Below are 23,903 nucleotides of genomic sequence, written 5' to 3'. Positions count from 1 at the left end.
GAGGTGTTTTAATGGTATTAAATGTCATATGTAGAAAAAGAAGTTAAAAAAAAAAGTGGCATTAGCACAGGCAACATTTACAAAGCACTAATTTCTTCCCCTAACAAATATATTGAGCGATAGCAATGTTTTCAGCCTCCCAGAAGAGATCAATGCTTGAAATCTAAAGCCAGACAAAATCAGAAAAATCCAGGTGAAAAACGAGGCACAGAGTTGAGAGCAAAGTCATTAATAGCTGTGTGACTTAAACACTTTGATGTGCCCTGTGTCACTGGGGCATGGTCAGGTCGCAATTAGACTCAAACAGTTCCTCAGCTCAAAGCTAGCACAACTCCTGGGAGCTCACGACCTGTGGAAGGAAGGTGTCAGTCCCACAGCTTCAGAACCACTCCACCTCAGGTAGCACGCTGCAGTTTTGGAGGCGCCTCCCAGCCACACTCAGCACCAGCACTCCCTGCACTGCTGGGCCATGCCTGGGTGGGATGAGGCACAGCTCTGGCTCCCAGCATCTGCCACACAACCCTGGCAGCAGCAGCTCCCCTTATTCCACAGGCAAAGCAAGTGCAACATTTCCTGAGCAAGCACCTTCCTGCTCCTATCCACTAAAGCTAAGAAAGAGAATGGATAGATGGATGGATGGATGGATGGACGGATGGATGGACGGATAATGGATGGATGGATGGATGGATGGATGGATGGATGGATGGATGGATGGACGGATGGATGGATGGATGGATAATGGATGGATAGATGGAAGGATGGATGGATGGATGGATGGATGGATGGATGGATGGATGGACAGATGATGGATGGATGGATGGATAATGGATGGATGGATGGATGGATGGATGGATGGATGGATGGACGGATGATGGATGGATGGATGGATGGATGGATGGATGGATGGATGGATGATGGATGGATGGATGGGTGGATGGATGGATGGATGGATGGATGATGGATGGATGGATGGATGGATGGACGGATGGATGAATGGAAGTGTCCATGGATCACATCTGACCTGTGAGACACCAGAACAACCAGAAGCAAGTGGATGATTGCAATTAAGTTCACCTTCTCTAGTAAGTGCACCATTTCTTAATTTATTACAGTCCAGTTTAGGCTGACATGATGAATTTCCATGCTAGGAATGTGTCCTTATGAATTCTGGGTGAAGGAGGGCTCTGGCAGATGCAATCAACACATGGATACACATGTATTTGTTTTGGGAAGGGGTAAGACATATGAGCTGTCCATCTGTAGAGGAGATGAGAGGCTCCCAACAGTCTCAGAGAAGAAGAGAAATATTCATTATTATTAGTGGAATGTTAAAGCAACAGGTCATCATTAGTCAGGAAATATAGAACGAGATGACTACGATAGAGACAGGGATGCTGAAGCTTTATGGACTCAAAAATTCAAGTGAAAATCACAGGTTTAGTCTGAGATTTGAGGCAGCAGAGCAGATTCCTCTCACCCACAGTGACCATAGTGGTCATAGTGCCACTCACAGATCAAGACAGCACTGGGAGAGGCACAAACAGGCTAAAGGATGGATTGCTCCTTGGGGCTCAGGTGCAAACAGACAAGCTGCAGCAAGCCATTAAACCATCCCTTGGCTGCTGATGTGCAATAACTTTGTGCACACTCTTAGCCCATGGAAATATGAGGTAATTTGGATTACCATAGTCATTACAGGGCTTACTGCCTGAGAGCTGCCACTTGTGTCTAAGCTTTGTGATTTCTGCTTTACCAGGTAGATGCAAGCTCATTGCAAACATCAGGTGTGCAAGCTGCCCTTGATGCAATAAATATGCCAGCACTTTTCCAGCAATGTAGCAAACTCCTGTTTTTTTCCAACACAGGAGCTCAGGGTGACTGGGGAATATTGAATATTGCCTGGTGCTCTCAGAGTTACAAGATCTTTACTGGTTTATTATCCAAACCTGAAATCACAGCTGTAATCCAGCAGATTCTTGTGACCAGGGGATCAGATGAACTGAACATAATCATGGAAAACAGGGAACAGATCTACCCTATGTCCTCAAGTAGTTTAGAACTACTCCTTTTAGCATAGGACATAGCACTAAATATTTCTCTATTTGATATTAAATCATAATTTATTATTCCTGAATGCAAGCTACTAAATATTTACAGGTCAAAACCTGAATTTTAACTTTCTTTAGAGAAGGAATTCTCAACAGTCTCAGGAACCTCACCCTTACTAACCTTACTTCCAAACAGATCACACTTTAAGCTTGTTTTCCTCTTTGTGGCCAATTCTAAGCAAATTTTGTTCCCAAAGTACACTTGTGTCCTCAGAGCACACACATGAATAATTTCTTCTGCATTCATTCATAAATTTGTTTCTTTTAATTTTCTTCCTCAAATTTAGTCCTTTGAGCCACTCAAGACAAGGAAATTTTCTGTATTCCAGGTACCTGAAGTTTCTTCAGACTCAGAATTTGGAAGCAGATCTTATGTAATATAAAGCAATGAAATAAAACATCCTGTGGTGCTGTATTTCTCTCTTAGCAGGAGGACTCCTGCTTTCCATTAAGCAATGATGAACATTTTTTCCCGTTGAGTCCTCCAGGAACCCTTCTAAAACCCTAAGGATGTTCTGTCTTATTAAAAGTAAGAAAATTTTCTAGGTATGTAACATCAGCTGTGAAATTCTGCCTAAACTCAGTGCAGACACACACAGAGCAGAAAGATGAATGGGAGACAATATTTCAATTATTCTTTCTCAGGAATAAAAACACTGAAGATAAAAAAAGATAAATATCTTTTGAAAAGCTTCAGTAGAGGAAAACTGGGTGAGGTAACACCTAGAAATAATACAACTGGAATAATTATGGTTTTGTGGGAAGTTTTTCTTTTCACTTAATTTTTTTGGTTCCACTGTTGACCTCCTGGAATTTTATTCTTGTGTATTTTATTATTGTGTATCCCAGGCTAAAGATTTTGGAAATATGCTTGCAGGGGATACTGTCATTCTTTTCCATGTGAACTGATCCACTTTGCATGGATCAGCTTAAATGATTCTGTAGGTCAGAGAATTCTCAATCATGGGGTTCTAACGTGCTCTTGGAAATAAATCCACACACCTGGGTTTAAAACTGCTCCTAGGATGGTTTAATTATCTATATAAGGTGGTAGGACTTCTATAAGGCAGACCCCTAAAATCCTGTATATTTGTAATTAGGAAAGTTTCTGAAAGCTGATTTCACCCATCTGGACAGATTGCTACAACTTCCTTACTCTATTTTAATTTAGTCTAAATTAAATTGTCATTGCCAAAACTGTCCCTAAAGTCAGGACACCCTTGTCAGTTTAATGTAAACTGAAATTAGACAGTTTAGAAAGAAATCAGTTCATTTGGAGAACTGCTCAGCTAAGTTTACCTAATTACCCCAGCACAAACCACATCCCCTCTGTGCCAGAAACTGTATCAATACCAACAGAAAGGTAAGCTCTACCAAAATAATTTATTGTCAATGCATATTACAGAAGAAATTCAGATTCATACAAAAGGGGAACAAATAGTGAGTGGAAAGGGGTCAGGGCTGTTGATCTAATATCCTAATGAGTCAGGGAGAAATTACTAAAACACACCCTTTGCTATCAGAAAAGAGTTCAGCATTCCAAATTCCTCATATATTTCCTGCATTCTGACAGCTATGAGACTAAAGAGAAAAGGAACCTCTTTCCCCACAACAGCTGATCCTTAAAGGGGATGAGAACAAAATCATTTTCAGTTACTCCATTAACTCAAAGGTCTGTGGTCACTCTCCTGCATTTAATCCACTAATGAACCTCTGGGGACTCCATTTGCTATCAGGCAATGCCACCTCTTGTTTTCCTGCTGGCTTTTGTAAGAGGGGGCTGTTCCTGTATGCTCAGATGGGGACAGAAAAGAGATGCAGTTTTTGGAACAAGTCAGCTCATGAGAGAGGAATCTGAAGGGCTCATGCACTTGAAAGTTTTTCTACCCAAAAGACCAGTTACCCTAATAAAAGGAATTACTTCTCCCTACAAGTCTTGCTTTAACTCTAAGCACAGAACATTTTTGGGGTCTCTCTGGAACTGATACAGTGCAATTCAACCTTAATTTAGCCTTGTCCTCAAGCACTCAGGGATTTCTGATGCAAAGCCCTCCTGAGGGAGTCACTGGGCCCATGGTGACATGCATGACTGGAAAGCAGCAGCATGCAGTAAATGAAGTGCTGAGCTGGAAAGATGGAGGAGGAACAATTTCATGACTAAGCAAGACGTGCTGAAGACACAGATGATTTCCCTGTTTCTCATACAGCCAGATTCTGTGATGCTGGGCAAAACACTGAAGGTGAATTTTGCTAAGTGAGCACTACAGTGTTACTTGCTTCACAAATGTTCACCTCTGGGACTTCTGCTACTATTTGAGAAATGCTGAGGGTCAGCACTGCCACTGAGGTCAGAGATCCGTGTTTTAGACTCTCACAAAAATAGTCTTTACCTCTCAGTATTTAGGATACATTAGGAATTGTTGCTTAGCTCAGGGGAATAAACCCCTCCTCGTGTTCAGCAGCTGTCCCATGAAAACAAATTCATTAGGTTTTGAGAAGCATTCAAAAATTGTGGCAGTAAATGCTAGAAAAGAGTGCAAGGAAAAATTACATAGTGTCTGGAAACAGTACAGACTAAGGCCCAAGGCCATACATTAAACAATGGGCAGGAAATCAAACACTGAAGAGGTTTTCATTAAAGGACTGTAAGCACAGGACTGTGCAAAAAAACCCCCAAACACAACCACAGTGACATGCAATTATTTAATTAAAGATGCACAAAATGCTCAAGAAAATTAGAGTAATGAATACAAGAAAAAATTAATGAAGAGGTTCACTATCCACAACAAGTCCAGGACTGTTGATATTTTTTGAGTGGTGATTTCTCTGATGTATATTGTAATACCATGCAGAGGTATCTAAAGGAGCTCTGAAAAACCTCTATCAGCAAACTGAAAGTTTACAGCAGGGTGAGTAATCAGTAGATAAATTAGTTCTGACTAATGTCAATGAGGAGCAGCTGAAAGCTTGCACTGCATCAGTGCAGCAAAGAGCCTGTGATACCCTCAGCTCTCCCACAAGAGCACTGGACTGAGCCCTGCCCAGCTCTGGCACGAGGAACCCTCATCCCTGGGGCAGACACAGCCCTGGGGAGGCACTGATTCATATTGAAATAAAATGTGGCATGTGAAATTCCAACTCAACCTTAAAAATCCTGAGTCTTCAACACATATTAGCACTTTGAAGCAGTATGAGCTCTGCTGCTTGATCTTTGCTGTCTTAAAAAGTAGAAAAAAAAAAAAAAAGAGTTTTAGTGCCACACAGTTTGGACATTTTGTTGGCTGAATAATTTCTAGCACGATGCCTTTTAGCCCAGGGCTTAGAAAAACTATCAAGAACAGAAAGCTCAAGTAAGATTATAGGATATAGCAAGAGCACTTCATCTTAACAGCAGTGTAGAAACAATATCAGATGGCTTTTATTGCATAACCAAAATCTTCTGAAAAATCTGGCCAATACAACCCAGGGATTTAAATGTTCCTGAAAAATTAAATGCCACACAGGAAGAGAAGCCAGCTTTCTAACTCCCAGTCCTGTGCCACAGCCATGGGTTTGGCCGACTTACTGCTCACGTGCAGCTTGCCTTCCCTCTGCTGCTGGGATGAGATATCTGAACATTTCTTTGGCAATTTCCACCCCATCATCATCACTGCTGTCCTGAGCACCCGAACCACTCCTGTGCACTTGTGCAAAGCTGTAACCTGCATCCTCTGCCTCTCACCACTGACAGAGCACCACTGTCACTGCTTCCCCTCAGCACCCATTCCAGAGAGCACCACTTCTGCTCTTTCCCTCCTGCACTGCTCAAAAGAGCAGAGTACCCTTCTCCTCTCTCAGTGCTGGAATAATTGGTAAGAAATTTGCTGCCTCAGAGCAGTCCTGCTACATTAAACCTCTTCTCATGTGTGTGTGTCATCTCTTGATTTGGAGAAGTGGCTGCATTGAACCAGTCTGGGTCGTGGGTCAAGTTCTCACAAGTGCTCAGGGCCACACACAGCAAAGGACACAGCTGCTCACAAGCCATTCCTACACTGGCAACATTTAGAGCCCACTGGGAGCTTGAAAAATCAGCCCTGGGGATACTGAGGGGAAGAAGCTAACAGGAATTGCCTGGCTTTGCTTGTGGTAGCCCTTCTTGGGTCATTTTTACACTCACCATCTGCTGAGGAGCACAGCCCTTCATCCTGGCACTCTTACCACCACCACCACACCCAGCCATGCTCACTATTCCTCAGTTTTCTTTCCACCTCTCTCTCCTGTGTTTCCTGTGTTCAGAAAGGACAGGAGAGACGAGACCCCTCCTGGCTCTGCAGCAGCAGCCAGAGCTCATCCAAAAAATGGGGTTTGGAACAAGGCTGAGAATGAATTCCAGGCTTCTCACCAGACAAACACCAGACAGTAATGGGCAGTTTTGCTCCTCCAGGTGAGGCCTCTAAAACAATTTGTGTTTCATTACTCAAATGTTCCAACACATGTTAAACCCACTCTGAACCCATACAATGCAATGAGCCACTGAAAGGCACCAGGTGTGTTCCTACACGAAGTGAACTCTTGCTCTGCCTGTTTGTGAGAGGAAACAGAGAAACTTTATGAACTTGTACGCTTACAGCTGGGCATTTCTGTCTTGTGAGCAGCACTGCTCCTATGGCCTAGAGGTGATTTGTATTAAAAAAGGAAAATACCCATTGAGGCCATTCAAACTCAGCTCAGTGTTCTCAATTATTTGAATGCATTGAGCTACTAAATTCTCCTAAAATCTACAACTCAGGTAGTCTGGAGATAATGTTCATACACTACAATGGTCCTATAACAGAAAACAAGGAGTCTGATATTCTTCTGAGTTTCTCACCCACGGGCTTTTCTTTGCAAACTGCCTTTGTTATGGAGCTAGGCAAAGCTATTATGAAGGACTCTGGGACTCTGTGTAGAAACACTAAAGCCAAGCAAAAAAAAAAAAGAATGTACAATTCTACAACAATAAGGGAAAAAGAACTGCACTGAATTAGATTTTCCCCCACAGAATATTTGCTGCAGAAATGTCTATAGATGCTGCTGCCCTCCTAGTGACAGATGTCTTGACATCTTCCCTCTGGAAATGAAAAAGTGTTTGGCCTACAGGGGAGGTAGCTGGAAATGCTTAGAGAAATATCATAGACAGCTGACACAAGTGGTTTGAAATGCAGCAATCAAGGGACTCTCCAATAAACCTGACTGAACTATCCTAAATATACATTCAAAGGACCGATTCAGCCCTGTATAACCCATTTGACTGTGATTATTTTTCAAACAAACACAGAGTCTAATAGCCTTTACCTCATCTGGAGATTCTTTGAAAAGATGTTTATCCTGCAGAATCAAAACTGAGTTCCTGTTACCTAGCTGGAGGCAGAGACCTCTTCACTGGCTCATGCAAAATTTCAATAGATTTAGTTGAAAAAGCGGCCTTTATGTTTTCTCTGCTTCATAGGGCAGGTATACAATCCCATAAAAGTAGGATTTCTGAGATCTAGCCTAAAGCTAAATGAAACTTTTTTCTTTGCCCAGCCTTTCTGGAAGACTCTTTCAATACTTCAATGCTCAAGATCATGAAAATCTTGTTATTTTCTGCCTAAAACTATTTATGACCAGATCAGAGCAATCAATTCTTATTCCAACAATATTCTTCATTTTACAAGACTTTACTGTCTCCAGAGAAGGGCCCATTGACCTGAATAAATGAGAATCAGTGATGGTTGAAGCTGACCAAGAAAAATGCTGCAAATGCCTCAGTCTGACAATGAAACTTTCTCCTAGATACATATCCTGAGGATGGACAGATTCTCCATTTCCACCATTATCAGCAGAAGGGAGACCCCGAGTCATAGAAAATTCTAATCTCCTGCTTTGATAAGAGATAAGACCTATTAAGTATAAAAAGCCTTTTCACCTTTTAGTCAGCACACAAATTTACATTTGGAAGCTCAGAAGATTATGTCACTGTGATGTAAAAACATATTTTGGTGCTGTACCTTGCTGGAATTCCCTTAGCTACAGAGGAGGAAAAGAGAAGGGAGCACTAACTATGAGATATTTTCTAAGTTTTCATCAGAAAGTTCAGCAATTTCAGCAGACAAACTCTCAAAGAACCCATTTGATTAAAAGCTGCCACCAGATTTCTTCCACCCAATCTTAGAAATTTGGGGCATCTAAACTGAGGGTAAGAGGCCCAGTTTCCAAATATCTGGTTGCCCATTTACCCCTTAACTAGCTTCTGCTTCACATTGATGGAAAAAAAAAATGGGATAGAAAAATAAACCAGTCACATTTTCTTGTTTGTTTGGAAAGTCACAGCCAGCCTGAATGAAAGGAGGGAGAGGGAGAGAGGAAAGGCAGTCCCTAATGCCCAACATGCATTTTAGAATCAGTCCATAAATCATCCTTCTTCTCTTTGTAGAAATGCCCTGAGCAGAGCAAAGCAGTCCTGAAATGGTTCATTACTTAAAAACATTTGATGAAAGTGGATTCAGTTTTTGGTTTATGATCCAACATGCTGGAGGAAGATGAGTTTTCTGGATGAGACACAGGCTGCACACACAAAGCAAACTTTCTGCTTTTCAGTACTCTCCAAGGTGCTGGGTTAAAGAAAAACCCAGGAATGGGCTGCTGCCAAAATGAGCCCCATAGTTATCACTTATCCCTGCTAGAGACATTGATCCTTGCACAATTCATCCTCACAGCACTGTGGCAAATAGGGAAAACCTCTGTTAGACAGATCCTTTATAATTTTTTTTTCTCTAAGTTACTTTAAGTCTTGCAGTTTATGAGTCTCTCCCTCAATTATGAGCTATCTCAGCAATCTGCCTTTCAAGCAACGCTCACCAAACCTTTGTCAGAGGGCCCTGGAGCCTGCTGATTGAGCTGTCTCACAGAAGCCTTCCTATTAGTGCACCTTTGGAGTGCTTTTAATCATTTTATGAAGTTAGGAAATCCTCATCTATTAAACTGCAGCGGACCACAGAGAAATTTTATGGCTTGTCACCAATCGAGATCAGCTGAAAGGAAGGCAGAACGGTGCTTTCAAATTAAATTACAGTTTTTCAGGTTGGACTGGCACAATCTGGCTTCAGCAAAAGAGGGGCCTTGTGTGGAACTTTTAGAGCAAATGCAATCCCGATTCACCCTGCTGCTACCTACATTTTGCACTGAGCTGCACAGTTACAAAGCTGACTGTGGCACTCAGGCAACCTCCCAGCCCAAGGGCCATGTGCTGTCTGCCAAAAGCCCATTTCCAGGAGAGCTCCAGCTTAGCACACACAGGGAGGGACAGTGAAGGAACATGGTCATAATTTGAGGGATTTCGCATGCAGATTTACTGAGTGGGATTAAACTGATTTTAACCTTGCTCTTAACCTTCACCTTCTCTGCCCAGCACCATGAGGCACTTTCTGTAGCTCATCCAAAAAGGAGAGAGCCACCACAGAGCTGTGCAGTTGTTAGGAGCACCCCTGGGAGAAAAGAAATGTTGCCTCATGACCCAACATGAGAGAAGACAGAGGATTTCCTCTCTTTTGCCTCTCCTCTAAGATCAAGTTTGCCCATTGCCTGGAGAAGAACAGCTTAGTGAGGAACAAATAACTTGCTAATGACTGAATTGTAAAAATAGAACAAAACAACAACAGAAATAACCATTTTGGCCATGTTCATATGTGCTCTGAATTTACATCCTGTGAATGTGCTGTTACCTTCTCTGAACATTCATGGGAAGAAATTTTCAAGCCCCTCCAGATTTAAATGGTCACAGACAGTGAAGGTGCTCCTGTCCATGGGAAAGAAGATTTTTAAGATCCCTTCCAACCCAAACAATTCTGTGATTTCCATGATTCTCCTAGAGACCTCTCCAAACATCAAACACACACTTTTATACAACCCTGTAATACAAACACAGTTAATCTAGGCTCAAAGTACACCAAAAAAAAGAGGATATGTTCTAGTGTAAACTGAAATGTAAAGGGACAGCATAAGTGACAAAATATACCGTGAATTTGTTATTCACATTTCAAATATATAAGGATAATTTTTTTTTCCCTAAGACTGCAGGTGTAACACTACATAGCTAGTCACAAGTTAAGTATTGATAAAATACCTTCTTAGAGACATTAGAGAAGAGGAGAGAATGAGAACTATACAGCTTTACTGTCAGGTATTTTGTAAAGATATCAAGTGTTTGGTGAATTCTGAAGAGAAAAAATGGAAAAAGTTATCATAGAACCAAAATGCAGCAGAAATGGCTTCCAATCTCTTCCCTCTGGAGGCATCAGAACAATTAATGAGAGGTGGAATAAGAGTAGAAAAGACATTTCAGGAAAAAACATCAGACAAAAATGTCCAGTCTTCCAGATCACAAAGAGCCTGCCTTCCTGTCAAGAACGAGCTGCTAGATTAGGCTAAGTAGAAGGAAAAGGAAAATATGGAATATTCTCTCTCAGCCACAAAAAATATTTTGCCCCATAGGAAAAAAAATTTAGAATCAAAATTCCTTATCTTCCAGTATCAGAGCTGGCTTCCAATTCTGTGCCTCATGGCTTTCCTCTTTCTTCTTTCTTTTTCCTTGTCCTTTGTCTTTTTCTCATCCTCTTCTTTTTAATCTTGCTCCCAGAGTCTGCCTCATTCTTTTCCCCCAGAGGCAAATTAAACTGAGGACACTGATTGAAAATCCCCACCCAGGCTCTTAATGACTGTATCATGGCTGTGTCTCTTTTTGGGCAAAGGAAATCTCAGAAAAGTTTTAGCACACTAAAGCTGCCAGAACAGCCCAGACACCCCACACACACAGAAGGCAGAGAGCCTTTGAAAAAAAGAAATAAAGAAACCTTAGGGACAGCAACCACAAATTACTCCATTCTGCCCATCTTCCTTTCCATATTTGCTTCCCTTTTTTTCCTCAGTGGCCTTTCCCACCTCCCAAGCACATGACTTTTAACCCAGACAACCCTTCCATCTATCAAAAGCCTCACACACATGTTCATGCTTCCCCAGGACCAGCCTTGTCACTTTACCACAGTAGCTCAGGTTTCCCTTTGTGACAACTCTTGGCATGTTTCCCCTCTACCAGCTACTGCTCCCTTCTCCACTTTAGCAGCCAAAGCACAACAGTCTGATAACTGCTCACCAGTATCATGTATCTCCTTATTATCTGCTACATTATCCTTATCTAATTGCATGCACTTTGGCTCAATCTGACATTTTCAAAACTACAGATGCTTATTAGCTTTTCTTAGCTAAAAGAAAAAATGTGCATTATAGTGATTATCAGTTCCTGGCAGTGCCTGGGAAACATTGTAATGAGAGAGACCTTTAGCCCACCATAAACAAGCACAATCAGGGCCTGTTTTGGTTATTAGCAATGCTCCTACAAATGTTGCCACTGTCAGAATTAATGACAGCACTACTAATTATTAATAATCTCATGTTTCTGTCCATAGTTTCTTTTTAGCCTGAAGCTTTAGGCCCAAAGCAAAAATTATTTAATTCTGCACCCTTCACAAGGAAGCCACAAATGAAGTGAAGGCCCTGATTCCTTTATGGTGCTCAAGAGATGCAGGTCCTGCCTCACAAAGGTAAATAACTGGCTGAAGGTCATGCAGCAGGTCAGTGGCAAACCCAGGAGCTGCAAGACTTCCCTAATAGTTATTCCAGTGCTCCACCACTGACCCATGTCCCCTCAAACAGAAGGTATCCAAATGTGCCCAGGAATCAGTGAGAATTGCCCACTCCTTGAAGAAGCCTATTTCAATTTCACCATCCTCAAACACAGAGAGGATAAACAATCAAGTACAATAGATGGGGTTACTGTGATCCTAAATCTTGGCTATGTCAGTTTTAATTAATTACTCTTGTTTGCAATGACTCACTGCATGTGTTCTGACAAGTGTTTGTGCTGCAGTTCACAACAGAACAAAGAAGCTGCTTCAACAGCACCCACTTTATCAGAGACACCATTGTGAAGCACTACAATACCTTTAGTGTTTTCTCCATGTGTCTCCTCTTGTATCTGGCATTATACCAAAAAAATATTTGAAAAGAAAAAGAAAAGAAAAAAATTAAAAAGAAGTTAATACAGAGCAGGCAGAGGAACTGTATCAATGAAGTGCTTGGATTCAATATGCCTAGCAGTAAGAGTGAAAAATCTTTGGTCCACTATAAAGTATTTATGTGTCTATGGCAACATGGTTGTTGATTTCTACAGCTTCCCTGAGAACTAAGTAATAGAAGTTCAGTCTTTTAAATATTGCTTTTCTTTTCTAGCACCCAGATGAAACAGAAATAGAAAAACAAAATCAAAACCAAATCATATTTAATACAGGTTATACAGAAACATGAGGAAAGATTAAGCAATAAATTACAAACAAAGATAGGATTCTACAGTCACGTGAAACATAATCCCACGAGCAATCTGTGCAAATCTCAGAGCTGTGTATGCAATAAACTTATCTTGGGACAATCAGTCTCTTATGCAAGAGGTCAAACTCTATTTAAAGCAGATCTCAACATCCCCTGTGCTTTCCCCTGAAACACAAGATAACCCAACCTGCCCATCCTGAGAGGAGGGCAGGGAGCCAGGCAGGAGTGAATTTTGCAATGCCAGAGGGAACATCCCTGGGAAGTGGCTGGAGTGGAGCCATCTGGGTTTTGCTGGGCACCATCCTTAGGTGGCAGGGCAGAGAGATAAGGCTGCCAGCAGCCCCCTGTTAGACAGGGAGGAGGAACTGACTCATGGCTTCCCAGCAGTGCAAAAAACCACAGAATTCTTCCCCGGGAGGTAGAGCTGAGAGATGGGAGAGAGGAAGGGATGAGCTGTGCTTGCTGCCCCTATGGTTTATAAGGGATTCAGAAGCTGTGGGAGCAAATTGGAAGAGCCCTGCACCCCAGAGCCACCTCCAACAACACCCTACCAGCCAGCAGCAGCAGCTGCCACAAGATTCCTTTTCTGTGACCCTGCTACAAGCATAAGTGTCTGTTTTGCTGCTGTTAGCAGGTCATACTTTTTCTTTTGCCAAAGGCTGGCCTCATAAATAAAATTCTTTTTAAATTCCCCTTAGCCAGAGGCACTGCAGGGCACTTGAATTCTTCTTCCCAGACACAAACTGTACAGACTGAGCTCTGCAAACCACTGCTCATACCCTTGAGAAGGGACAGCAGCCAGGACCAGCCTCCTGCTGCTGGACTTCTCCCTCTGGCCCTGCCAGAACAGCAGGAAAGCAGCAGGCACAGGGACCCTGTGTAAACCTCCTGCAGGGTCTGCTCACCAAGCAGCTTCAGATCTAGGGCTTGGAGACTGCAGCAACATCTGTAATTGCTCAGTCTGCATGGGTTTCATTTCTCCCCTGACCAAAATGCCACAGCTACGTTCTTTTATAGAGAGTCTGAGCTTATTTTAATGGAAAATAAGGAACACAAACATGCTTTTGTCATAAACACTTTAAAATCAATGACTGTGGTATAACTGGAGCTGAGGTTACCAAGCATTTCCCACTGCTGCATTTCCATTTCATGTAGCTCTGTATATCCAAAAGAGAAAGCCCGGGGAGAAATTTGCATTTGCTTTTGAGTTCTGCCTAGACTGAAATCTGCTTGGAATGCTGGAGCAGATGCTATTGACAAATACAGAAAAGAAATATAAAAAGCCCCAAACCACCCCCTCCCTGAAATATTATAATGAAAGCATTAAGATACTCCTGTCCTTCCTTTTGGATGCTTTAAATCTCCTTTTGCTCAAAGCAAACTCCAAAGTCTTGAAGAGCTGCAAAACTGTCAGAAATGAGTGCTAGATACAACAAAGACTTAAATGTGCCAGACTTCACAATTAATTTTACACCTGTAAGAATATCCATGGTGATAACTGGAACAATTTTTAGTCTTAAAGCCCCTGGGGCCCAGAACCAGAAACTGCAGTAGCTCACAAGGCTGAGCCACAGCAGACCATTGCTGCCATAGAGCTGAGGTGAACTGTCCATGTGCCACCTCAGCCTCCAATTTTCCATCTGCAAAGTGAACATAATAGTAATAATAATAATAATAATAATAATAATAATAATAATAGCAGAGAGACTGAAACTCCTGGAAGAATCTATGTAATAGCTGAGCTCTACTAACAAGCACCTTGTTTAAAGTGAAATAATTTACACCTCGTAAAGGATAAACAATTAAAAAATATATTCAGTGTTCCTCAGCAGAGAGTCACAAAATTGGTCTTTTTCTAATTACCTCACACACTTCAGTACCTCTGTGTAAACTTAAATGTTTGCAGAGTGAATGAGGACCAGGCCCCTCTCCACCTCTCCCCCTGCCTCCATATTTCAAGTTCCCTGAGGCTTAAAAACTGTATTAATCTTTGCTGTAATCTTTGGGAAGACTTTCAAGTGCTATTTTGACAAAATAAAAGATGAACTATCTCTAAATTAAAGTGCTTAAAAAGTAAGATGTAATTAAAGCTCTGGTTGCATGTGGAAAATTTATTTTCCCAAACACTCTACAGGTGGAAATGTTGTGAAAGACTTCTCTTTCCACTACAGAGAAACCACTGCCCATTCCCCCTTCACAACACTTTCCTGGATTGTCCCACCACACCCTCCCTCTGTTCCCTCCTGCACTGCTCTGTGCTGCAAAACATCCATGAGCCCAATGCCCATTCCCACTCTCTTTTATAGTTATACTCTGGCAGTAAAGATTATGGCACAGTGATCAATTCCTATAGATGAATGCACACACTCAAAATATGCTTTAACTCACCCACACTGAATCCTACCAGTACCAAACACCCACAATTTAATGAATACACATAATATTTTCAAAGGTGCATATATCAGTAGAAAAAAACTAATCCAAAATGAGTATTTGTGCATCTAACTAGGAAATATATTTGAGTATCTATTTTTGTGTTTGACCACAAACCTTTTGAAACAAATTGAAATGACAAACCTAAATTTTCTGTGTGTACTTTTGAAAAGACACACTGTATCACAACCAATGAGTGAAAATCAGCGAGTGAAAGAGGCTTTTTGGAAAAAAAAATGTCTTTTTTTTTTTTTTTGCTTTCTTTTTGGGAAAAAAGAGAAAAGCATTCCCTTAGAAGGAAGGTGTATTTCCTCCCTCCTTCCTCCATGTACTTAAAACTGTTGCTGAACCATTTCTTATGAGCTTAGAAAACAAATATTTCCACCAGAAGGTGAAAAAGAGAGTTACAAAACTGCCACCAGTTCCCGCAGACCTAGAGAAAGCAGGGAGGAGTTGAAGAACCCCCAGGTGTAGGTGTGAGTGTGTAAACAAGGGGGTGGTTGATGTTTTCCTGCAGAAGCCAGGAAAAGCCAAGCTCTCCATAGGAGCGGTGTGATCACCACGCGCTGCCACCCCTTGGTCACGGGATGAAAATGCTCACGGCAACGTGCTGGGAATCATCCTGCACATCGGGCAAAAACCCTGGAAAAATCAACCTGCAGGTAATGAGCTGTAATGGGAGGCTTTGCTGCACAAGCATAAATATATTAGCCCAAAATAATGTAAAGCTTTTTATTTTATGGGACAAAATCTGACTCTTGAAGAGCATTTTCCGAGCTGGGATACACACTCTAAGGACTGACTTCAGTCTGGCCTTTCCTGAAACAAAAATGCACAAATGTCCCTTAAAATGTCTTTCTATGTCTTTAAAACCCCTTGGAAACCAACTTGAGCTGCTCCAGCCCTGGGCTCAGTCTCTGCTTTCTGCACTCGAGCTCCCAGCTCAGAAAGAGAAATAACATGAGCCGAGTACTCTACGTGAAGTTCCCCAACCTACGGCACAGTTCACTACTATTAGAGAGATGATTCAGCCTCTTCACACAGTTATTTCTGAAGACTTAAAAATACATTTTCTCTGGTAGATTTTTAGTGTGTGCATCATCACCATGGCTAGGGAAGACTGCAGAAACAGAGGAGGATTTTAAACTGGCAGCAAATATCATAAGTTTGTTTAATTATAGATATAGCCATAAAGCAAAGTATAAAAAGTGTATCGCTTGCAGATCAGTGTCCAGTATTCAGTAATCACAAAATATATGATGAGCTTCTGTGCAAATATAACCCATGATTTTAATAAGGTTTATAACCATTCTTTTTGAAGGAAGTAAGGTGCAATTTTTATTTAAAAGGTGAGCTTACAGAATGTCAGCAGGGCCTAACTATTTCCATGGAAATATCCATTCCCACTCTCTGCATCTTAAGGGCTGGAGGATAACTGAGTTCAGCTCCAAGAACTCACCAAGAAGATTCTAGGAGAATCTTACAGACTTAAGAGGAGATTCCTACAGACTTAAACAGTTGGTTTTGCCCATACACACAGCAGTACAAATCTACAGACAGACTTCTGGTTACAATTCAAGTTGTTATAGCTTACAACAAAGTCAGGGTTTTTGCAGTCCCACAAACTCCTCTATACAATCAATCCATTCATCTCTTTAGGAGAAAAACACCCCAATTTTGAAATGCCTGTTGCCTGAAGCTCAGGCCTCAATGTTTCTGAGGGTTCCGTCCCTGACACACATTTCTAGGAGGCAATATCTCTTCCTGTTAGACAAATAATGAACTGAAAATTAACACTTTCAATTACATGCAATGGCAAGCCTGATTTACCGAATTACTTTTTTTTTTTTTAAACTGATGGCTTTGATTCTCACTTTCTCAGATTCACTCTGTTAACAAAGGATATTTGAATTACTAAATCCTTAATTTATCCAAGCACAAAACACAGTTTTAGTGAGGCATCTCAGAGTGATCTGCCTTTATATCTGAATGAAAACCTTCTCAAAAGGTAGATGAGTCTGAATAACCAATTGCAGAATTAATAAAGTGCAATATATGGCTGAATGTAGTTTTAAGCAAATGCAAAAAAAGAAACAAATATTCAGAATTCAGTTATTGAAAGTATATTCAGAGGAACGAAAGCTTTTGTACTTTGGGACTGGCTTTTTTATATGCTTAAGTCTCCAATTAAAGCCAACAAGAGTTTTGGCTAAGTAATGAACCTGTAAGAATGCAGCATATGGCTTTTCATATAAAAAAATGTTATGATGTTTCACTGGAGGATTCAATATTTTTAACAGATAACTTATCAATTCACTTTAAAAAGTACTTCTGTGAGTGCCTTATAAAATGGATCAATATTCCACGTTACAGGAAAGTGTTGAATTTTTTATGCACCTGATTAATGCATTGTTATCATCCCAGTAATTAAAAGGAGCGGCATTACACACAATCAGCATGATACATCTTACTCAGCACCTCCTGGCAGTTGCCTGCAAAAATTAAACTCATTAATCACTGTGATGCCAAGAAAGAAGCCTGGAAAAGATGAAGAAGCTCTATTTTATGGGAAAATAGTTCTCAAGTCAACATGTAGGAGAAAATCCCTTCCACTGTACAATATGCAAAGCATTTATCTCACCAATCTAAAAGGTAAACCAATCAAAATTACCATTTAAAAGGTAACCTCATCAATCTAAAAAAAGAGAATTATGCTAACAAAATTGTATAACCTGCTATACTACCACACTAAACTGAATGAAGAGTTCTCAGAGTTGTTTCCTCATCTAAAAAAATGTATTAAAAAGCTAATCTTATAACAAGGTTAATATGTCATCTGAATTTTGTTTAGAGCTGTTGCAATAACTTTAATATCAATGATGCCACAGAGCCAACTAGGAAGTGTTTTTCTGGGGTCATTTATACAGAACCTAGTTTCTTTATTAGTCCTCTTGAAAATAACATGATTCTCTCATCAGATGAACAATTAACATGAATATTTTGCAAGACTTAATCCAGGTTTTGTCCAGTAGTTAGATCTACTATGTGTTTTCCCATATACCTGCCACGAGTTGAACCATAGTAAAAACTATTTAAAATTCTAAAGAATGCTGTGACCTCTACTTTGCTGTATTTTTTATGTTACTAAAACAATGTTCTCAAGTGTGTTTCAATGGTGCCTGTAACTCAGCAGCTATCATATAAAATCATTACTGGTTTTGATTTGAATTTTGTTAGAGAGTTACTACCTCCTTTTAACTCTTTATAGATTTCAAGCAGTACTTTTCCATCAGTAGTGCTTCCAGTGGACAGAATGCTTACTTACAATACTGTGACCTTGAAAGGCAACATCCTGTCTTCCTCTCTGTTTTGTTCTGCATTGAGGTCTGTGCTGGTGCTTAAAAATACAGCACACATATTTCAGTAGGAAAAGTCATCACCAGCAACCCATAAAATACACTCAGTTCTCTCCCTTTTATTAATCACATGACAAAGTCAGGAACAGAACAGTCTCATTCTCAGGTTTGTTTTGATATTTCCAAATGTGAGAAGGGAGAAAACTCTTTGTTTCTATATGCTTAAGTTCTGGGTTTTCCTAGTCCATTGATGTCAAAAGATGAAAGACAATGTGAATGTCCCAGTTGTGCAAGACAGAAAACAGAAGTCTAATCTCAGGAAAGAGTTTCCAGTGCTGTCTCCTTAAGCCCTTCCCCATCATGAGCAATAGCACATACTCCTGGCACCCTGCACAAGCAGACCACTCTCCTTGGACATGCCCCATGCTCTTTGCCAGCTCTCTGCCTCAGTTTCCCCCTTTCCTCAAGGGTCTCATGCTCAGAGCTGCATGTGCTCATCCTGAGTGAGCCTGACTGCTGCCACCCTGTCTCTGCTGCTGTCGCCACAGACAAGGGCGGGAGGTCACCGTCAGCTCACCCCGGCACGGTCCTGGGAGTGTTTGGGGAGAAAAGAGCTCCTCCTGACTCGGGACAGGAGGGGTTCGGCACCACGGACAGCTCCTTCTGACCCGGGACAGGAGGGGTTCCGCACCGCGGACAGCTCCTTCTGACCCGGGACAGAGGAGTTCAGCACCCCGGACAGCTCCTCCTGACTCGGGACTGGGGGGTTCGGCACCACGGACAGCTCCATCTGACCCGGGACATGAGGGGTTCGGCACCGCGGACAGCTCCTCCAGACGCGGGACAGGAGGGGTTCGGCACCCCGGACAGCTCCCCCAGACCCGGGACAGAGGGGTTCGGCACCCCGGACAGCTCCTTCCGACCCGGGACAGAGGGTTTCGGCACCCCGGACAGCTCCCCCAGACCCGGGACAGGAGGGGTTCCGCACCCCGGACAGCTCCTTCCGACCCGGGACAGAGGGGTTCGGCACCCCGGACAGCTGCCCCGGTCCGGCTCCGCTCGGTTCAGCACCGCGGACACCTCCAGCCGTTCCGCCCCCTCCTGCCGGCGCCTGGCCCCGCGGGCCGTACCCCGCTCCCTGGAACACACGATTTAAAGACCATTTTCACTGGTTTGTCACAACTTCGCCCTCCCAACCTGAACGACTCTCTGCCGGAGACCACCAACTCAGGTTTCCCAGTCTCTGCTGGAAGGGTGCCCCTGCGAACTGCCGAGCCAGTCCAGGGGACTTTCTCATACAGATTGCCCCCTTTAGAAACAATTCACACTAAGTGCCCACGTGCGTTAAGGAGTCACCCCAAATCCCTGCTTCTGGCCACACTTTTTTGCACTTCGTTGCAGAAGACACCAGGCAGGCACAGACAGCATTATCCCTCAACAGTGCCCACACAACTCTGAGGGGATGGGGGAGACGGGCGGGGGGGGGGGGGGGGGGGGGGGGGGGGGGAGAAAAAAAAAAATAAAGGAAAAAAGCTTTCCTTATAGAAGTTCAAGGATATTCTTATTATTATTATTTTGGAGCCTATCAGCAGAAATCACCCCCACATGCTAAACTGCAGGCTTTCCTCTGCTTCCAGACTCAGCGCTTCTGGTGACCAGAGAAGCGGCTCCAGACATCTGCTGTCTGCAAGCCCAGGAAAGCGAAATTAAAACAATGAGGAAAATGTGCCTGAGCCCAGCCCTGGAGGCGGCACTCCGCTGGCTCGCAGCGACACCTAGAGCCCAGCACACGGCCGGGAAGGGCCCCGTGTCCCCAGCCACAGCGGGAGGGAGTCACGAGTGGGTGCGGGCACCCGGGGAAGGGTCCCGTGTCCTCCTGCACTTGGCCATGGCCAAGGGACAGCAGTGCCAAGACCATTGCCGGTGAGCGAGCCACAGGGAAGGGTCAGTTCAGGTCCCTATCACTGCTGTCCCCCGGGGCTGTCAGCATTCAGTCACCTCGAGGAGAGGTTTAGGTCGATTGGCCCCATCGCTGACAGAAGTGCTCTTGCTCTGTGGACCACAAAAGTCTTTACGAAGGGACGGGAGAATGGTCAGGGATTTCAGAGATAATCCGAGGGCATTTCCCAGCGTACACAAGTCTCTCCTCTGAGTGAAGCAGCCCTGCTGTTGTGGCTTGAAGCTGTGCCTTGCTTGGGAAGGCTCCCAGAGCCAAAGCTAAACCCTGCTGCAAAGCTAACGCGTCCCACTCGGGCAAGAAGTATTTTTAACAGACACAAACATTATTCCCAGCTGCAGCCATTTGCTTCCCCCTGTGTGTGCTTCCACAGAGGCAAAACACACTCAAATCCCTCTGCAAACCTCACACCAACCAGCCATGCGGAGCCACATGTTTTGATCCATCACTGGCCCTTGTTCTCTCAGTCTGTCCCCCTCTTCGCCACCCCGAAAGAACCAGGGGCAATCGACCCAGACCAGTTTAACTCCATCGGACACAGCAGGCGGCCTGGATTAGTCACTCTTTTTTAAGGCGATATGCAGATGCACCCTTTGAAGGAGCGGAAGGTGCGCGGCCGAAGTTTTCGGTTTCCCCGGCGGGGCTCGCCCGGGGACAGCGGGGACGGGGGACAGAGAGACCCAGAAACGGCTGCTCAGGGGTTAAAAAGTTTCCCTGCTGCCAGATTAGGAGGAGGGTGACAGGAAAGCGAGGAGGGAGGGACAAGGTGAAGACTTGTGCCCCGGGAGAGTGTTAAAGGGTAAAGCACGGAATAAAAATAAAAATTAAAAAATAAAATAAATTAAAAGGGGGGTGGGGAGCCTTGTCGCGTAGCTTGGGGGCAGCAGGACGGAGCTGGCACTTGGTGTTTCCTAAGGTGCTGACCCCGCGCCCCCCAGCCCCGCTGTACGGGAGCGGAGAGCCGCGCAAGGAGCTCGGTACCGGGGAGAGCTGCGGGCACAGCGCGGGGGCGGGCGAGTCCCGGCTCCGCTCGGCTCCCAGCGGGCTCCGTCCCGTACTGCTCCCCGCACTTCAGGGCAAGAAGAGCAGCGCAAAGACCCGCCTGGAAAGCAGAGCGGACAAACCGCAAGAAATCGCTGCCAGCTTAGAGGGGCACACAGCCATCCCGCAGGACAGGGGGCGGGGAGGGGGGGGCACCCAAAACCCAACCCAGCCCCACGCGAACGACACCGGCGCTTACATCCTCCTCCTCGCAGTCACTTCGCGACTGGTACTGGAAGCGGGGCCGGCTGCCTTCCTGTTGCAATGGACGCGGGGTCTTGCCGGCAGCGCCGTCCTCCTCGCTGCTCTGGGCGCCCAGGAGGTGACTCGCTTCGGGGGGAACGGGGAACGAGCGGGAGGTGTTGATCTTCCCGCTGAACCGCTGGTACAGTGAAGCCATGAAGTCAATCCGCGGGAAAACGAGGGAGAGGGAGGGCAAGAGATCCGCTTCTTTTTTTTCTTCCCCTCCTCGCTTCTTTTTTGGCTACAGCATGCTACACGCGGGTGAGGATCAGTCCCACATCAGTGGGAGGGAGAGAGAGGGATCCTGCTCCCTGGTCCTCTGCACCGGCACCCGGAGAGAAGCCGGGGGGTTCAAGAGAGCAGAGACGGGGGAGTGATGAGAGGAAGAAGAGAGAAGATAGATAAATAAATAATAAAACGCAATCGAGCCGTAACACCACAGGCCCCGGGAACGCTGCACCATCCAGTGTTGGGGAGGAAAAAAAAATAGAAGAGAAAAAAAATTAATCAAAACACTCCACAAAGACGTACCCCCGATAATGGCGCCTGAGTGGATCAGCATTAAATGTGCTTTGGGGGTGTGCGTGTGTGTTTGCAAAAGCAGGGGGAAAAAAAAAGAAAAGGAAGGGGGGCTGGCTCAATCGCTGGCTGTCAGCGGCTCCCCAGGCAGAGGTGGCGGAGCAGTCGCCTCCGAGGTCGCATACCAACAGTGTGCACAAGCGAGAGGCAGAGTGACAGAGTGTGTGAGACGGAGTGGAAGAGGCTGGGAAGCCTCATTCAAAGCACGTTGCTCTTCTTGGGAAGGAGGGCTCTTCTACGATCATCTCCATTTCGGTACCTTCTGGGGTTTTTTCCTGCCTTTTTATTTTATTTTTTTTTCCCGGGGAAACAACTCAAAAAAGGAAAAAAAAAAAAAAAAAAAAAGGCAACAGACACCTGATCGCCAGCCGAGAGAGAGAAAAAAGAGGTGGTGGGGAGGGGGAAGGCGAGGCTGGGAGGCGGGACCGGCAGCTGGAGGGGCTCTGGAGGCCGCTGGGCGCGGAGTGGCTCTGCCCCGAGGAAGGGGCGAGGGGAGGGAGGGCGAAGCCTCCCCACTGCCCTGCCCTGCCCCAGCGGGCACGGCTCAGCCCGGTGCCCGAACCTCCGCCCGCCCTCCTCCCACCACGGCCGGGGAGAGGAGGGAGAAGAGGGGGGTTGCGGGTTTTTTTGGAGGTGGTCGTTGTCGCCGCTTTTTAAAATAATCCGGTAAATCGCGTCTCTTACTATTTTTGTATTAATTCATTTTTGCTGCATTAAAACGTGCTTCAGCGCCCCTCAGTGGAAATCCGCCCAAAGCTGCTCCCGGCGGCTCCGGCCGGGGATAAACAACCGCGATCCCGGCGCCGGGGATGGAGCCGGGGCTGGGCGGGGGCCGGGGCCGAGGATGGATCCGGGCTCAGGGTCGGAGCCGGGCTCGGGGTCAGGGTCGGGGTCAGATCCGGGGCCGGGACACGCCGGGAGCCCCCGGCACGGCCTTTGGGGCCCCGCTGCTCCGCCGCTCCGGGCGGGCACCCCGGGCACGGCCCGGGCGGCACCGCGGAGCTGCCAGCGGGGTCCGGCCCCCCCGGCCCAGCACGGCTGCTCCGGACAGAGGGTGACAGTTCCTGTTGCTCCAGCACCAGGCACGGGGGTTTCCATAGCAACAGATGCTTAGGTTAAAAGGAAAGTGGCAGAGTTGCTGTCCCCTCTTCTGCTCTCCAAAATCCTCCCCTTTGACCTCTAAATTTGCCAGAGATATTGGGATAACAACACACAAAGTATAAACTGGTGTTTGCCTGTTGCCGTTGAGAGACTTGCTGCTGAAGAGCTCACAAACTTGATCATAATTTAACTAGTGGATTTTATGGGCTAAAATTCTCTTTCTAAACACTGTTCTTGCTTAAAGTTTTAGTTGTTAAGGTAACACCATCTCTGATATACGTAATTTCATCAGTCTTAAAAAAACCTACTTCAGTAGATCATGTATACAGTACTCTAGAGTGCAACAATTCCCCCCTCCATGATTTCAGTAACTGCCTGATCAAAAATCTCTTTGCGTCTGAATAGTTTCATCCACTCCTTTTTATTTGTCTCTTCAAAGTCAGGCATGAAATGTCTTAACATTTAGATGAAAAGGGAACCTTATCTCATCAGGAGAGAAAACAAAAACAAATGCTCTATCTCCTTCCTGATGGAACTTGAAAGAAGAAATCATTTTGATCTTCACAACTGAGATCCTGACATTTAATTAAAAAAACAAGATGAGCACACAATGCTCTGAAGCAAAGGTCTGTCTTCCAAGCCATAGTGACATCCATCATAACAGAGGTAACTTTCCAAAAGCCACTTGGACCCCTTGTTACTTCT

At 44.5% G+C, this 23,903-nt stretch overlaps 1 protein-coding gene across 3 annotated transcripts in view; it reads right to left on the bottom strand.

Annotated features, from left to right (window-relative positions):
- The window catches only part of DPP6 (dipeptidyl peptidase like 6), a 542,989-nt gene that overhangs the window by 380,774 nt on the left and 138,312 nt on the right, over positions 1–23,903 (bottom strand). Inside the window, exon 1 of one of the 3 annotated variants that reach the window (XM_038127462.1) lies at positions 21,475–21,675. The exons of the other annotated variants lie outside the window; for them this stretch is intronic. Within the exon in view, the coding sequence (XP_037983390.1) occupies positions 21,475–21,675 (201 nt within the window). Of the gene's footprint in view, positions 1–21,474; positions 21,676–23,903 lie in introns of those variants that run through there. 3 annotated transcript variants of the gene reach the window in all.

The sequence above is a fragment of the Motacilla alba genome, chromosome 2 (assembly GCF_015832195.1).
Source record: "Motacilla alba alba isolate MOTALB_02 chromosome 2, Motacilla_alba_V1.0_pri, whole genome shotgun sequence".
Lineage (NCBI taxonomy): Eukaryota > Metazoa > Chordata > Aves > Passeriformes > Motacillidae > Motacilla > Motacilla alba.
Note: the sequence above shows the minus strand (reverse complement) of the source record. Positions and strands in the feature narration are given on the sequence as shown.